The sequence below is a fragment of the Littorina saxatilis genome, unplaced genomic scaffold (assembly GCF_037325665.1).
Source record: "Littorina saxatilis isolate snail1 unplaced genomic scaffold, US_GU_Lsax_2.0 scaffold_124, whole genome shotgun sequence".
NCBI classification, from domain to species: domain Eukaryota; kingdom Metazoa; phylum Mollusca; class Gastropoda; order Littorinimorpha; family Littorinidae; genus Littorina; species Littorina saxatilis.
Window position 1 is genome coordinate 136,343 of NW_027126204.1, and position 16,124 is coordinate 152,466.

The 16,124-nt window shown below is 38.9% G+C and overlaps 2 protein-coding genes across 2 annotated transcripts in view; both read right to left on the reverse strand.

The window, feature by feature from the left end:
* Positions 1 to 435: 435 nt before the first annotated feature.
* LOC138954666 (uncharacterized) lies at positions 436 to 2,555 on the reverse strand. The gene is made up of 3 exons (XM_070326451.1): positions 2,349 to 2,555; positions 1,022 to 1,360; positions 436 to 551 (listed from the first exon to the last, which is right to left on the reverse strand). Exons 1-3 carry the CDS (start codon positions 2,461 to 2,463, stop codon positions 436 to 438), a joined length of 570 nt encoding a protein of 189 aa, XP_070182552.1. The 5' UTR covers positions 2,464 to 2,555.
* Positions 2,556 to 8,591: 6,036 nt separating this feature from the next.
* Positions 8,592 to 16,124, reverse strand: part of LOC138954667 (uncharacterized) — an 8,200-nt gene continuing 667 nt past the window's right edge. Inside the window, exons 2-11 of the mRNA XM_070326452.1 lie at positions 15,384 to 15,554; positions 13,749 to 13,956; positions 13,143 to 13,415; positions 12,361 to 12,699; positions 11,667 to 11,810; positions 11,250 to 11,289; positions 10,511 to 10,569; positions 10,047 to 10,151; positions 9,456 to 9,575; positions 8,592 to 8,947 (exon numbers count right to left, since the gene is read on the reverse strand). Coding sequence (XP_070182553.1) covers positions 8,925 to 8,947; positions 9,456 to 9,575; positions 10,047 to 10,151; positions 10,511 to 10,569; positions 11,250 to 11,289; positions 11,667 to 11,810; positions 12,361 to 12,699; positions 13,143 to 13,415; positions 13,749 to 13,956; positions 15,384 to 15,554 — 1,482 coding nt within the window. The 3' untranslated portion in view covers positions 8,592 to 8,924. The remainder of the gene's footprint in view (positions 8,948 to 9,455; positions 9,576 to 10,046; positions 10,152 to 10,510; positions 10,570 to 11,249; positions 11,290 to 11,666; positions 11,811 to 12,360; positions 12,700 to 13,142; positions 13,416 to 13,748; positions 13,957 to 15,383; positions 15,555 to 16,124) is intronic.

The following is a 16,124-nucleotide window of genomic DNA, read 5'->3' on the forward strand; positions in this document are numbered from 1 at the left end:
TCCTTTAAAAAGACAGCCTTTCCCTCCCCCAAAAAATAAACAAACAATCACATGAACAAACCGCTATAATTCGCCTACTGAAGTAATACTGATACCAACAAAACAAATCAACAGAAAAATAGACTCTCACATAATGCAGTTGTTTGCTTGTACTTATTTCTGACAAAGAGACAGCCTCTTAACACAGTTAACACACTGAACCATCAGGCCCAACACATGTTTCACAGTTACCATTACAAACCATTGACTTTACCTAATGTTCGACAGCTACCATTTTGTACAATCCAGCCTCCATGATTTTGGAAAGCTACCATAACGTACCGCCCAGACTACCGACGTTTGCTACATTACCAGTATATACAATCAAGCTAAAATTCGTTTTGCACAGTTCTCATTAGAAACCATACAGCCTACCTCATTTTTCCTGTACCACTCTCATCGGTATCTGCTTCGAGAAGACATTGCACCATCTTGCAAGTTACAGGTTCCTGTCAAAAGAAACCTTTCTGAACCCGTCCCCGTCTGAATACTGCAGGTGCCTTGCGCTGGAACTGAAAACATACCCAAAAGTGGTGGCCTTTATATTTGCATTCAAAGCACTGCTGCATTGGTTTTATTTTGCAGGGGCCACCCAGGTAAGTGCCTTCATAAAGCTTTGCCCATTTATGATAGTAGTATGTATATAAATGCAGCTCTAATTATGGACCGACTGCAGATATTTTGGGAGATTGCAAGTCTGTTTAGGTAAAAAAAAAGGACATAAAGACTTGTCCTCAATTGGAAAATATATGTAAACGCTCTGTACACCATTCAACCGCATCACTTGTTAGTTGGCATTAAGCGTGTCCCATAAGAACAAAATTAATATAATCAGGTACATCTTAAACATTCACTTTGTCTGTCAAAGATGTTTGAGTGCGTATGTGTGTCTGAATGCGTTAGTGTGGGCATGGATATTCGTCTGTGTGTGTGCGAATGTGTGTGTGGGGAAATATGCGTGCGTGCGTGCGAGCGTCCTCACCAATATAATCAGTCTGGCAGCTGTCCTGACTGTTTCCAGTGGCACATCGCAAGACTCCAGACCTGACCACAACGTCGTTGTTCAGCTGTGTAGGGTTCACATTCAGCCTAATGGATGTGCTTGACTCTCGAGTTGGTGTGAAAGCGATCCCGAGATCGCCTCCAGTGCACGCACCTCCATTGCCTGGACAACTGCCGGCGGTAAAAGTACTGGATTGGTACAGCCATCTCCACGTTGCAGTCTCCCCACCTGAAACACCGCTGCATGTGAAGACGTTGTCTGTTTTTCCCTGCACCACTTCTGCCGTCTTGTCGCTGCCACATGGTGACACTGTTACCCCTGAAGGAAAGTATAACTAATTATCAACTGATTGCATTTTCATTGTCAATGAGAGTGGTAATGTGACAGCATGCCCTTGTGGGTGTCAATGCAATAATTATACATAATTCCGTGTTGCGTCCGCTTTTTGTTGTCTTTTGTGTTCTTGTTTTTCCTGATGAAGCTTCCATAAGCGAAAATTCGTTCCGTCTTGTCTCGTTCTTGTATCGGTGAGTACAGTATTCCTTTGTTTTTAAAAAAAAAAACTTTGTTCGTCTTACCACAGTCACTTCGTTGTTTCACGGTTGGCCTAGTGGTAAGGCGTCCGCCCCGTGATCGGGAGGTCGTGGGTTCAAACCCCGGCCGGGTCATACCTAAGACTTTAAAATTGGCAATCTAGTGGCTGCTCCGCCTGGCGTCTGGCATTATGGGGTTAGTGCTAGGACTGGTTGGTCCGGTGTCAGAATAATGTGACTGGGTGAGACATGAAGCCTGTGCTGCGACTTCTGTCTTGTGTGTGGCGCACGTTATTATGTCAAAGCAGCACCGCCCTGATATGGCCCTTCGTGGTCGGCTGGGCGTTAAGCAAACAAACAAACAAACAAACTTCGTTGTTTAGATTAATAATTATACATTCACAAGACACTGTCCGCCTAACGTTGTTTGCAAGAAAGCAAGTACTTCAACAGGTACCAGTAGTTATGTAATCATCAACAATATATTCGTTGTAACGGAGACTGGCCTTTTGCTACTTAAAAAAGGAGTTTTGAAACACGTCTACAGAGAGAAAGAGACAGACAGAGACAGGGGAACAGAGAAACATAAAGAGACAGGGAGAGACAGAGACAGAGAAAAACAGAGAGAGATACAGTGTCACAAACGTACAGACAGACATTCAGGTAGATAATTAGAGAGAGAGTTAGAACGAGAGAGAGAGAGAGAGAAAGAGAGAGAAAGACAGAGACAGACAGAGACAGAGACAGATAGAGGAGAGAGAAGACTACTGTACCTGTACATGTGTTCAAAAGTGAAGTAAACAGAAAGCTGCACAACACCCAGCCTTGGGGCATTCTCATGTTGGCCCTATCAGACATCATGTGCTTTGTAAAAATGCAATTCTTCATATTGCACAAGTTTGCATTGTGAGTTTCACAGTGAGCACAAGTGCAGCGGTACCTATGTTCGAGTGGCTTGGGACCGCAACCAACGACTATTTTAAGCACAAGAACCAAACGTTAATCTCTGTCTATCTGTATGCTCTCTCTCACTCCCCCCCCCCCCCCCTCTCTCTCTCTCTGCCTTCTTGCCTTCTTGATATGTATCTCTTTGTTTGTCTCTGTTTGTCTGCCTTTCTCTTTCTCCGCATGCATGCACACGAGGTTAACACAAGATAGCATGCTACATGTTATCGATATTCTACACATATTGCAGAATGATATAGCAATTATCAATATGAGCAGCGTATGTATTAACAAATATCTCTCCAGGTGTGTTTTCCAGAAGTAAAACAGACTCACATTACACCATTAATATACAAGTTGTTTTTTGTTTTTCCTTTTTTGTTTTCTTTTAGCTAGTGTCCTTGACTTTGTCATGTGTTGCTGTAGTCAAAACAATCTTTAACACACTACCCTACAATAAATGAAGCGAACTCTGCGCCTACTGTGTTGTTCAAGCCTTTTGGGGACGACTATTTCACTTCCCTATTTGTACACAAAGATCGACTCCGCCGTATTGTACACACTGCAGTGTGACAGTTATGTTTCTTCGTCATAGAAGTGGAACAAGACATGTAGAGGTTACACGCCGAGTCTCAGTGATTATTAAAAATAATGGTCGAAGTTAGCGGATCATGAAAAATGCGAGCTTTAGCGAGCTTTTTCATGACCGCGAACTGAGACCATTATTTTTGATAATCACTGAGACGAGGTGTGTAACCTCTTTATTCCTCCTTTCTTCAGTTATTCAAAGAAAAGAGGAGGTTTTTGCGAAAGTTTGATCGAATCCTATTCACTCAACCAGTCAACCTGCGCAGGCGATCGATTAATGCGCGGTTGTATAGTTCCGTGCAAATCATTCCATTCTGTTAACACTTCTTGTCAGTTTTCCTATTTTGGACTAAAATCAAGTACACAGATATGCTGTTATTCTGCTGTGGCGGCAAAAGCAGATATTGTGTGTTCTGTATATGTTTTGGTATCGCTTAGGATAATGTTCTTTCGTCAAATGGGACTAGCAGACGAACTTTTGCACCCGTGTTCCAACGTTAAAAACTGTATGAAGTTCAGTTTTCTGGGGAAAATAGTGTATGAAACCGCTTTATGTTGTTTAAATTGATGAGATGTGTGCATTTGGTTGCGTGTGGTCTGTTTATTAAATGAAATATTGTTGAAAACTGACCGTCGGATTGCAGTCTGTTGTCGAAGAAACTGAGTGAAAAGAAGGGGAACTACTCTTGTCGCTAGACAAAGTATGAGTTACTTGCCTTGCGGGAAATTGCTTGTGATGAACGTTTGAGCACGGCAAATCTAGATTCAGAAAACAACCGAACTCATGGATTGTATATGAAGATTCATGTGTTCAGGCCTGTAGTTGTTAATTTAAATGCGGTATGTTTGTATTGTTTGCTCCAGAGATGTATACTTCGTACGTTAGAGCGTTCGGAACTTTTCAGTCGCAAAAAGTAGTACCGAAACAGAACATCTTCTCAACCCATTGCACTATCGAGGATTCAGGCTGTTGCTGGGTCGTTATTTGTTTGGTTGCTGGGTCATTATCGAAAAATAACTACCCCTACAAGTTTACAGAGGTAAAGAAGCAGAGGGGGGAATAAGTAAGCATTAGTCCTTCACCTTATGTGTGTTACGAAACTATTCTCAAAGCCGAGCGCCTGTGTAGTACATACACTGAGTGGGTGTTTGGTGTGCAATTGTAGTCTTTGAGGTACATATTGCAAGACTGCCTTTTCTGTATTCAACTTATGTGGTTTTACAAACTATTCTCAAAGCCGAGCGCCTGTGTAGTGCATGCAGTAGTTGTTTGGTGTGTAATTGTAGGTTTTACGTTACAGACTGTAGGACGCCTTTGCTTTATGCACTACGTTTGAGTATATGATGCAATCTGTTTCACACATAAACTAAAGAGCGACAAGTCGCGTAAGGCGAAAATACAACATTTAGTCAAGTAGCTGTCGAACTCACAGAATGAAACTGAACGCAATGCAACGCAGCAATACTCGTAGCATCGTCAGTCCACCGCTCATGGCAAAGGCAGTGAAATTGACAAGAAGAGCGGGGTAGTAGTTGCGCTGAGAAGGATAGCACGCTTTTCTGTACCTCTCTTTGTTTTAACTTTCTGAGCGTGTTTTTAATCCAAACATATCATATCTATATGTTTTTGGAATCAGGAACCGACAAGGAATAAGATGAAAGTGTTTTTAAATTGATTTCGACAATTTAATTTTGATCATAATTTGTATATTTTTATTTTTCAGAGCTTGTTTTTAATCCAAATATAACATATGTATATGTTTTTGGAATCAGCAAATGATGGAGAATAAGATGAACGTAAATTTGGATCGTTTTATACAATTTCTTTTTTTTTACAATTTTCAGATTTGTAATGACCAAAGTCATTAATTAATTTTTAAGCCACCAAGTTGAAATGCAATACCGAAGTCCGGGCTTCGTCGGAGATTACTTGACCAAAATTTCAACCAATTTAGTTGAAAAATGAGAGCGTGACAGTGCCGCCTCAACTTTCACGAAAAGCCGGATATGACGTCATCAAAGACATTTATCAAAAAAATGAAAAACAATTCTGAGGATATCATACCCAGGAACTCTCATGTCAAATTTCATAAAGATCGGTCCAGTAGTTTACTCTGAATCGCTCTACACACACAGACAGACAGACAGACAGACAGACACACACACACACACAGACACACATACACCACGACCCTCGTCTCGATTCCCCCCTCTACGTTAAAACATTTAGTCAAAACTTGACTAAATGTAAAAACGATAGATTATAAATGTGTGTGTGTGTGCGTGTGCGTGTGTGTGTGTGTGTGTGTGTGTGTGTGTGTGTGTGTGTGAGAGTGAGAGAAAGAGAGAGAGAGAGAGAGAGAAAGAGAGAGACATAGAGAGAGACACACACACACACACACACACACAAACACACGCGCGCGCACACACACACACACACACGTGTGCACACATTATCTTCAAACACACCCAGTTTATCATACAAGCATGAGCATTACATAATCATTCAGACAATTTATTAAACCAATGGGACACATAGTTTACCCAGGATAGTATTACATTCGATGACAAGGACCCAGGTACACCCCCTTGTGGTTATGTTACATGCAGAGGACATTCAATTGAAGATATTTCATTCCTTAATTTGTAAACCATCAGGTAAACCATGACAGATCAGTTCTGGATTGTGCACGGCATTAGCGTTGGCTTGCACCTGAAAATGAAGCAAACATCTACGATCTGACTGCTAACAAGACAGTAAACTGTAAACACCACTAACAAACAAACTGTAAACACCACTATAAGCATTATGCTTGTTGTTGTTTACTCAATATGCGTTTCTTTGTAAATAATGCACAAACGTTGAATAAAACAGTTTAAACCAACAAGACAGAGTAGGAATGTGTTGCTGCAGTTGTGACACCAATGTCAATCTGTAAATAACAAATCACACCATCACACAGGTCCCAGGTTTTCGACTTTGGTATGTGTTCAAACGTAAGGTTCGTCTAAACCCATTAAACGTCTAGACATACATTTGGACGTGTTCATTATCGTGTTCATGAGAAGGAATTTATCTTAAGACAAATTTCGTTTCGCTACAAATAATCAAAACTAACATCCATAATACCGATCGCAAAGGTAAGATGATATATGATTGATGATGAATAAGAAGTAACTTCAGACTACAATAAAATTAATCAGTAACGTATTCTTTAATCACGTCCGTATGATATAAAGATGACACATTGTTTGAAAACACACTTCAATTTCAACATGGCTGTGGAACAATGTCAGCTTCCACCATGTACGGCTTGTTTTACATAGTAAATAACATGAGTTTCATGCAAAACCCATCGTACATTAGATTACCTTGACAACCACTCGCAGTACAATGCAATACCGTAAAATCCCTAGCATAGGCCCACCCCCCCTGTGCACAGATTTAGGGCAAAATTGGGGGGTGGGCGTTTGCTAGGGATAGACCCCTTTGCACAAAGTAAGTTTTGTGCTCAATCGTGTAATTGAGTGAATACAAACCCCGAAAGCATGTAAGTTAGGTCGTGTGAGTAGAAGTGAAGGAAAAAAGAAAGAAAAATGACTTTGAGGCAAAGAAGGCCAACCGAGAGAGAGAGAGAGAGAGAGAGAGAGAGAGAGAGAGAGAGAGAGAGAGAGAGAGAGAGAGAGAGAGAGAGAGAGAGAGAGAGAGAGAGAGAGAGAGAGAGAGAGAGAGAGAGAGAGAGAGAGAGAGAAGGACTGGCTCTTCTGAAAACAACCCAAGCATAGTCATTCATATAAATTTATAAAGTAAAAAGAAAATCACCAGACCTTTGCAAGGACAAACAATAACAACACAATTCCGGGAAAAAGAAACTTGATGAAATGTCGAAATGTCAACACCAATGAAGCCCTTTCTTTCTGTACAGGGAAGAAATTACACGATCGTCTTTGGAAATTAAACGTTAACTGAACTTGGATTTTGTCTTCAAAAGGCCCAATCTTTCTGAGAAAGAAAAACCCACAAACTTAGGAAAAAAAAGAGAAGAGAAACTCGAAAAAACATGAACGATGGGTGGGAGTGAGGAGAGGGGACAAAGAATAAGAAACAAGTCGCGTAAGGCGAAAATACAATATTTAGTCAAGTAGCTGCCATTTTTCAGCAAGACCGTATACTCGTAGCATCGTCAGTCCACCGCTCATGGCAGCCAAAGGCAGTGAAATTGACAAGAAGAGCGGGGTAGTAGTTGCGCTAAGAAGGATAGCACGCTTTTCTGTACATCTCTTTGTTTTAACTTTCTGAGCGTGTTTTTAATCCAAACATATCATATCTATATGTTTTTGGAATCAGGAACCGACAAGGAATAAGATGAAAGTGTTTTTAAATTGATTTGGACAATTTAATTTTGATAATAATTTTTATATATTTAATTTTCAGAGCTTGTTTTTAATCCGAATATAACATATTTATATGTTTTTGGAATCAGCAAATAATGGAGAATAAGATAAACGTAAATTTGGATCGTTTTATCAATGTTTATTCTTTTTTACAATTTTCAGATTTTTAATGACCAAAGTCATTAATTAATTTTTAAGCCACCAAGCTGAAATGCAATACCGAAGTCCGGGCTTTGTCGAAGATTACTTGACCAAAATTTCAACCAATTTGGTTGAAAAATGAGGGCGTGACAGTGCCGCCTCAACTTTCACGAAAAGCCGGATATGACGTCATCAAAGACATTTATCAAAAAAATGAAAAAAACGTTCGGGGATTTCATACCCAGAAACTCTCATGTCAAATTTCATAAAGATCGGTCCAGTAGTTTAGTCTGAATCGCTCTACACACACACACACACACACACACACACACACACACACACGCACAGACAGACAGACAGACACACATACACCACGACCCTCGTTTCGATTCCCCCTCGATGTTAAAATATTTAGTCAAAACTTGACTAAATATAAAAAGGAAAGAAACACGAAAAGGTAAAGAAGGGGAAAAAGATGACTTTTAGAACAGTCTGCACAAATCCTAGTGAAAGTGAGCCTATAGTCTCTTTGAAAAAAGCAGGGTGGGCGTTTGCTAGGTAGTTACCCCTGTGCACAACTTTTGGCCCAAATTGGGGGGTGTGCGTTTGCTAAATGGTGGGCTTATGCTAGGGATTTTACGGTACTATTATCTATATACAATATATTACAACGCAAAGAAAATCAATACGACAAAGTAAAACACAACACAACACAATATTACTACCTAACGCCTATACCCAGAAAGAATACACACTTAAATGATTATCTCCCTGTACCTATCACTTTGGACGAGGGCGTTATGTATGAAGAAAGAAATTGAAACACTCCCTGAGTTATGATCACGTTTTGTGAGGGTCTAAATATCTTTGTGAGTATTTCTGTTGGACGTCATCAAAAAGGAAAGAAAGTGCCATTTCTGTTTTAGATTAAATGCAAGGTTTTTAAAAAATATTATTGAATACCACAAATGTAAACCATACAAATCTTCATTTCCCCATGTTTTCTGTCAAAATTACAAATTAAAGACTCACTGCTAGTAAACGTTAAACATGTGTCCTTCAAATATTTGTTTTTTTTTCCTGTCGGTATACCTTAGCAAATTGAAGTACAGTATCCATGTACCTCTTTAACAAAGTCTTATACAAAATAAAGAAACTATGTAATCATTGTCAAGAAATCCAGCAAAAACAGTTGAACATCAACTGTTATCTCAATACACACGTATAGGTATTTTATTGAGCCGTCAAGAGAAAGACTGAACATTTGCCCATGTTTTCGATCAGGTGTTTTGGTAAGCAGAGCCTGCAACAAAATTGTAGGATATGTACTCCATGCACATTCAACTACTTGAGCAAGAATGTGTGCATGCGTGTGTGTGCATATGGAAGTGGGGGAGGTCGTGAAAAGGATATTCAATAAAGAGATAGAGAGAGAAGGAGAGAGAGAGATAGAGAGAGAGAGAGAGAGACAGAGAGAGAGAGACAGAGAGAGAGAGACAGAGAGAGAGAGAGAGAGAGAGAGAGAGAGAGAGAGAGAGAGAGAAAGATAGAGAGAGATGTATAAGAAAGTCATGCGCGTACTTGTGACTTACACTTTTTGGTAAAACATTTAACACAAATTCTTCGTCTCGAAGACGTTACTTTCTTTAAACAAATACGTTTCTTGCAATAATTGGTTTACATAGTAGAGTTTTCGAAAATTAAGCAAGTGTCCTTGTGGTGATCAAGTTAACCATACGTTGCCAGAAAATTGATAAAAGATAAAGAATATGATAACGTTGAAAGAACGTTCTATTTAATAAAATTGTTACCCTTCCGTCGTGTACCAGATACTGATACTCCTGCCTTGCCAGCATGCTGAGATATCTCCGAGTAGACCGATCTTTGTCCTATGTCCGCAGGATTGAGAACATCGTAAGGGACTGTTGCATCTGGATCAACCATTAACACAATAACAGTTTATATTTTGGTCTTAAATAATCTGTTCTATTCCACAATTATCATTTACATGTATAATCGTTCATGTATTTCTGCTGTTTAAGATGTATGAGGCTATCTATACCAATAACATTCATATGAATAACCATCCTGTGGAATACGTCGCCCAAATTACGCAAGAATGTATAACATGTGTTATTATATATAACACATTAACATTCAAGCATGCTTGATGCTTCACATTTGACCAATAGCAACTAATTGAGTTTCTGCGACTGATATTTTTAAAATGGTACTTATGTAGTAATAATGTTGAAACTTAAACATGTAAGATGTACGGGTTCCGTTTGAATTACTTCTGCGTGTCAATATTTCCCATATTAATTTCATTAAATTATTTTTTAAAGCAAATCTCTAAAACAACAAGTAGAACAGATTCTAAGTGCATGACGTTATACAGTCACCTGATGTTGCGGTTCCCTCTCTCCCGGTCTGTTGGGTTATGTCAGAGTAGACTGATCTCTGTCCAATATCCTCACTATTCAGAACATCGTATGGTCCTCTCTCGCCTGAAACATTTTACAGAAAAACAGCTATATGATTATAAGAAAAATTACAAATATTTGCAATGCGAAAACAACTTTATTCACAATGCTGTCAATATCCAATTAATTAAATATTCACTGAAATACTCCTTTCTTTCTTTAAATATTTCCTTCTGTGAAACTCGTTTTCTTCGCCCTCTCTTTCTCTCAATCTATGTATATCTTGCTCCCCCCCTCCCCCCCCCCTGCCCTACCTCTTACTCTCTCGTCCTTTCTCAAACATTACTGCAATTAAGCAGCTATTAATGTATGTAAAAGACTAACAAGAAGTAACTATTAAAACAACATCAGTACGCAAGGGGCAAACAAAAAGGTTAACAAACCCTCTAGTGTAGCAGGTTCTGCTATAGGCTCAAGATATAGGTCCATTCCGGAAGATTCTCTGCAACAGTAACATCTTCTGTGCAACGGCCTATTCGGCTTCTTTGGATTTTCCAACTAACAGTTGCACTTAATGTATTACTGATAGTTGGATCGTTAGCATCTACGTGTACACTACATTGGGTTTTGCACGTTAAAGATCCCACGATTGACAAAAGGGTCTTTCCTGGCAAAATTGTATAGGCATAGATAAAAAAAAATGTCCATCAAATACCCGTGTGACTTGGAATAAAGGCCGTGAAAGGTGAATGCTCGCCCTAATAGGCTTGAGGTTTGCTGGTCGATGTGAATGCGTGATATATTGTGTAAAAAAATTCCATCTCACACGGCATTAATAGGTAACATGCGCCTTGAGTCGCCTTATGTGGTGAGATATGTGCGCGGTATAAATTCTCGTAAATAAATAAATAAATAAATAAATAAACGTGCATCATACTTCTTTGGTGAGCTTAGAAGCTTTTGAACGGAAATATTTTAACTCGGTAAATGCACTGCAATTAAAACAGATTAATAACACAATCACAAACAGGAAGCGCATTTATGTATTGTTGATGTTGAAGGAATATTCCTCACTCATGGTGACACATTTAGAAAATGAATGAATAAATAGATATTATAACATCAGGTTACTTACAAATGGCGCACACACACACGCACACACAAACCCACTCTCACACATACCTCTTTGATGCTGTTCTATCCCGAGAGTTATCAGCTTGGTCTGAAAAGTAGAAAACAAATTATAATGACCAAGCATTTAATTTGTTTCATTCATTTGCTTGCTTCACTGTTGATTTGAATACTTTCGTGTTTACTTGTTTGGGAGTGTTATTTATACGTGTTTTTGTATAACCAAGAGCTATTATATTTATGCTGTTCAAGGACGTTAAGTACTCTCTCACTCTGTTGCCGTTTTGAAAATACTAAATTGTTGTTTTGACGTCTAGTACTTTTCAATCAATCAATTTCAGCGTACTGTTTTCCCAATGTCTATACCCGTTAAGTAACATCGGTGAAATAAGGCACTTGTTCTCTCACTCATGCAATGACGACAATGTCTACAGTAACAAAACAATTAAGGGATCATGCAGTACTCACAGGCCCATGGCACAATCCATCGACGTCTCCAAAATATAACTAAGACGACGACAATAACAATTAGCATCAAGGCCAGCACAACACCCAGGCCTATGGCAGCAACTGCATAGCTCGGAGGACATTCTTCGGTCGCCATTTTGATGCCTGGAAAGAGAGCATGGGAAAAATGAATAATGCAACATCTCAGTTGAAACGTGTACACGTACAACAGTCACTTATGGCAATTGTGGTTCAGACAGTCTAGATAGTTGTAGTAAATTATTTCCTTAATTCAAAAGCCCAACACAGAAATTGTGACGACACAAAATAATATATTTCATGTTTCTTTGTATGTGACTGTGAGCTATTAATAACGCAGTAATAGTGACGAGTTCATCATGTACTTCGCACACCTCCCCGCTCTGTTTTGTTCAAATCCAGTTCGATAATTAAACTATAGTGGCTAAAACGTAGTTTGTATGACATTGTATCTAAAATATGCTCCTGTTCATTTATAGTTTGCCAGTGTAATTCAACTTTCTTTTGTCAGATGCACACACAGGTAGTTTGAAAAGTACACTTAGCCAAACACGTTTATTTTCTTGAAGCAAGCTTACATTTTGTTTAGATAGCTCAGTGCAGTTTTTCCATTCCCTTCTGTCTAATACTGTAACATAAGAAATGTGAACTAAACAATGATCTGACCATCACTTACCATCATTGACCTTAACCTCGAAAGTGTAGTCTTGAAACCCCTCAACGTTGGAGACTCTGACAGAGTAAACCCCTTCTGCTTCCGACGACGACACGTTGTGCACAGTCACAGCACATGCAAAAGTATTATCCAAACCAGATTGTCTTTGACAATTTGCACTCAGCTGGATATCTTCAAGAGGAACATCAGCAGAACATCTGCATTTCCCCCCTGGACCAAAAAAACGAAAGGAAAAAGTACCCCCCACAGCTAGGAAGGCGATCACATCAAACTGTGTGCTAACAGGCGTACTGACAAAATTCAGTGTCGGCAGATCAGTGGACGAACTTTGTGGTGAACCTGTTGTGGGCAAACAATAAGGATCAATTCTAAAAAAAAAGGAAGCCTGAGAATGAAAGCATATCAACGAGAGGCCATGAATTGACAACAATGTCAGGACATTACGAGAAAAGCATTCAGAATTAAGCTGCAGGCTGGCAATTTTTGGGCTTATTTAACCGTCTTTTTTCGAAAGAAACGATGAGATGTGAGAGTACATATTTTGATATCAGCTTTAAGAGCTGGAATTCTGACCTTCAATCACAAACACACGAAAATGAATTCTGACCATCACAATACATTTGTATGCGCTCAGTAAAATTTAAGAAATAAAAACACAGAGGTATTCGCCCGAGCTCCCTACCACACATGTGAACATTGTGTGAAGCCATGAATTTATACTTCCCTTGCTGACATTGTCTACTTGTTTTTCACGTTGCAGAAGTTGTATTAATTATACCTACACCTGACATAGAGTTTGCCAGACGCAGAAGTGTCGGCCTGTCCGATGACGTTGCTGGCAGAACAGAAATAGGTGCCAGTGTCCGTACAGCTGGCTGTGAGGGTCAAGGTCAAGGGGGACTGACCGCTCCTTATCTCAGTCCCTCCCTGTCTGAACACTGTCATGTCTGCTACAGGTCTGCTGTCAGCTTCACACGTGAAATAAACTGTATCATTTTCCGCCACTGTCACCTCTATTTTTGAGTTCAGTGTAAAATTCAGTCGTTCTGGTTTATCTGCAAATAAGCAATAGGTTTCAAAGTTATTGGTAAACAATAATGAAATACAAGATGACCGTAACAAAAATATTTCCTTTAACGACGAAACATCATTCCACGTTAAGTTCGTGTCCTTAACGAACGCTGAAGACGAGCTTATATCAAAACAACAACGACAACAGCAACATCTACTACAACGTATTACTACTGCATCTACCATCGTTTTGTATGTTAATGACAATTGGTTTATTTTACTGTCTAATGCATTATTATCATGTACATGTATGCCTAGATAAATATAAGCTGACATATATTCATATAAAAACTAAGAGAGACACTATTTTCACTCACATCCAACTTTAACGGTGACATTTTCGCCAGAAATGTCTCTGGCCCAGTTGACGGCACAACGAAACTGTGTACCATGGTCGCTTCGTCCCAGCGTCTGTGACAACACCAAACTCTTGTCACCATAGTTACTAGAAGTAATAGGATAAATGACACCAGTCCTGTACCACACGAGTCGTCCTGCTGGTTGACCTACATTCACTGTGCGGCACTGTGACAGTCTCTGCTATGTAGTCTTCTGCACTGCACCCTGTCATGGTCGGTGCTTTTGGAGTTTCTGGACAGATACACAACGGTATATATTCAAATACACATTTTCTGTTAAATGATCAACTGATATCGCTAAAATAAAAACAGAACAGAAAAGTTAAGTTTGTTTGAAATGAAGTCATAGACAAAACAAAACATTCACTACTGATTATGGCACTACTTGCAATGGTTCCATGCTCTGCGTAGCATAATTACACATTTATCATTCACCTGATGTGTGGCATTGGCCCGTACATGTAAGTGTAGCAATACACATTTTGAAAGGAACACCATTTTAGGACAAAACCCAACAAACCGCTTTATCAATTGTTTACAGTATCGATTAAATACACACATTTTAAATAAAAACAATGAATCCAACAAAAATAAAAACATTAAATACATGCATGCATAATTCGAGTATTTAAAACAAATTGTCTTCAAAGAAAACAATCATAGACAAAGAACAACACATTTTTCGCCATTTACGCTCCCGACAGTGCAATAAAAAAGAAAACATGACATTAACGTTCGAAGACTTCACCCTTTCACGTACATAATTGGGAAGATATTTTGTAGCATATGTTTAGCAAATGAATAATTAAAACTCGTACCTATTACATTTATGGCAATAAAGTTGGTGGTGATGAACTGTCGCCCTGGCCTAACCCTCACATCGTAATCGTATCTACCATCAGCAGTGGGCATATCAAGCCTTGCAAAACATGCAGCCGTGCCAGTAGGTAGCATGTTTGGTGTCATCACAATCCAACTGGATATGCCAATCTTTTCTGAGCTCTGAAAACAGATTTGTTTCTTGTTTAAATGTGCTGTAATTAAACCTGAGAGAAATTACTGACACAGACATGTGTGGATTTATCCTTAACAAATTGTAAGTCATAGTTGAAATAACCTAGTTAATAAATAACTAAACGGATGGATACTTAGTTAAGTAAATGGCGTCCAACTAGTGTAATGTTTTATTGGTGAATAAGTCTTGTGGTGTTGCAGTTTGTTCACTTGCTTGATTGTTTTGCTATTTTGGGGAGTCTGTTTTCTTGTTATCTTAAACTACACTACTGATCCTTGAATGTCAATGTATTTAGTACAAGAATTCAAGGATTAGGTAACTGCAATCCACACATAGTGCAATGTTCCGAGGAATAATACCTAACGTAACAATAACGAGAGCCTATTTTGATTTAGCATTATTGCTAGACATATGGGTTACTTTGTTTGCTTGTTTGTTTGCATTTTTGTATTCATCTGAAGATGAATTGGTGTTTTTTTCATTGACCCAGGTACAACGTACGTACTTCTTGCGAGTTGTTTTTACTTCGAATACATTACCGAGATAATCTTCCAATTAGTTTAGTTTATGTTACGTACCCCATCTTTCCCTTGGTACCAGCGACAGGCATATCTATCGAGTGTAGAGTTGCCCTGCGTGATAACACAGGTACTGTTGAGAGACCACGGGGAAGTTGCTGTGTCAAACTGAGTGTTACATGTGCCTGCGGCTGGTGCTAAAAGACAAACATTGATTTTCATTCCATCTATCTGAATGCGAAGGTCAGAAGTATATAACAGAAGTAAATTTCACATTCACACATATTTAAACATAATGTGTCTCTTAATTTGCCAACCACGAACCAATAAAGGAATAGCTCATGAAACATTCAAAATCAATCAATCAATCGATCAAGTCATTATCGTTAATGAAAACAAAATGTAATACATAAACAAAATTGAGTGAACGGAAACTAAAGGAGTGAATCAATAAACAAATAATACATATATAAACTTGGCCAAAAACATTATTGCAACAATTTTCGCACGTTCAGAAAAGCGTTAAACCACAATCCATTTTAATTGAATTTTATATGCTGGAAAAGGTAATTATGCCTACTGTTCACATTCTGATATTTTGCAGATTTTAAAATACGGGGCATTGGTTTTTTGTCAGGTAGATTTTAGGGGTGACCTTGTTTGACAGGCTGCCACGGGATGCCTATACAAAGTACCACCGATCGAACAAATGATATGAACAGTAGACATAATTACCTTTTCCAGCATGTACAGTTAAATTAAAATAGATTGTGGTTTAATGCTTTTCTGAGCGTGCGAAAA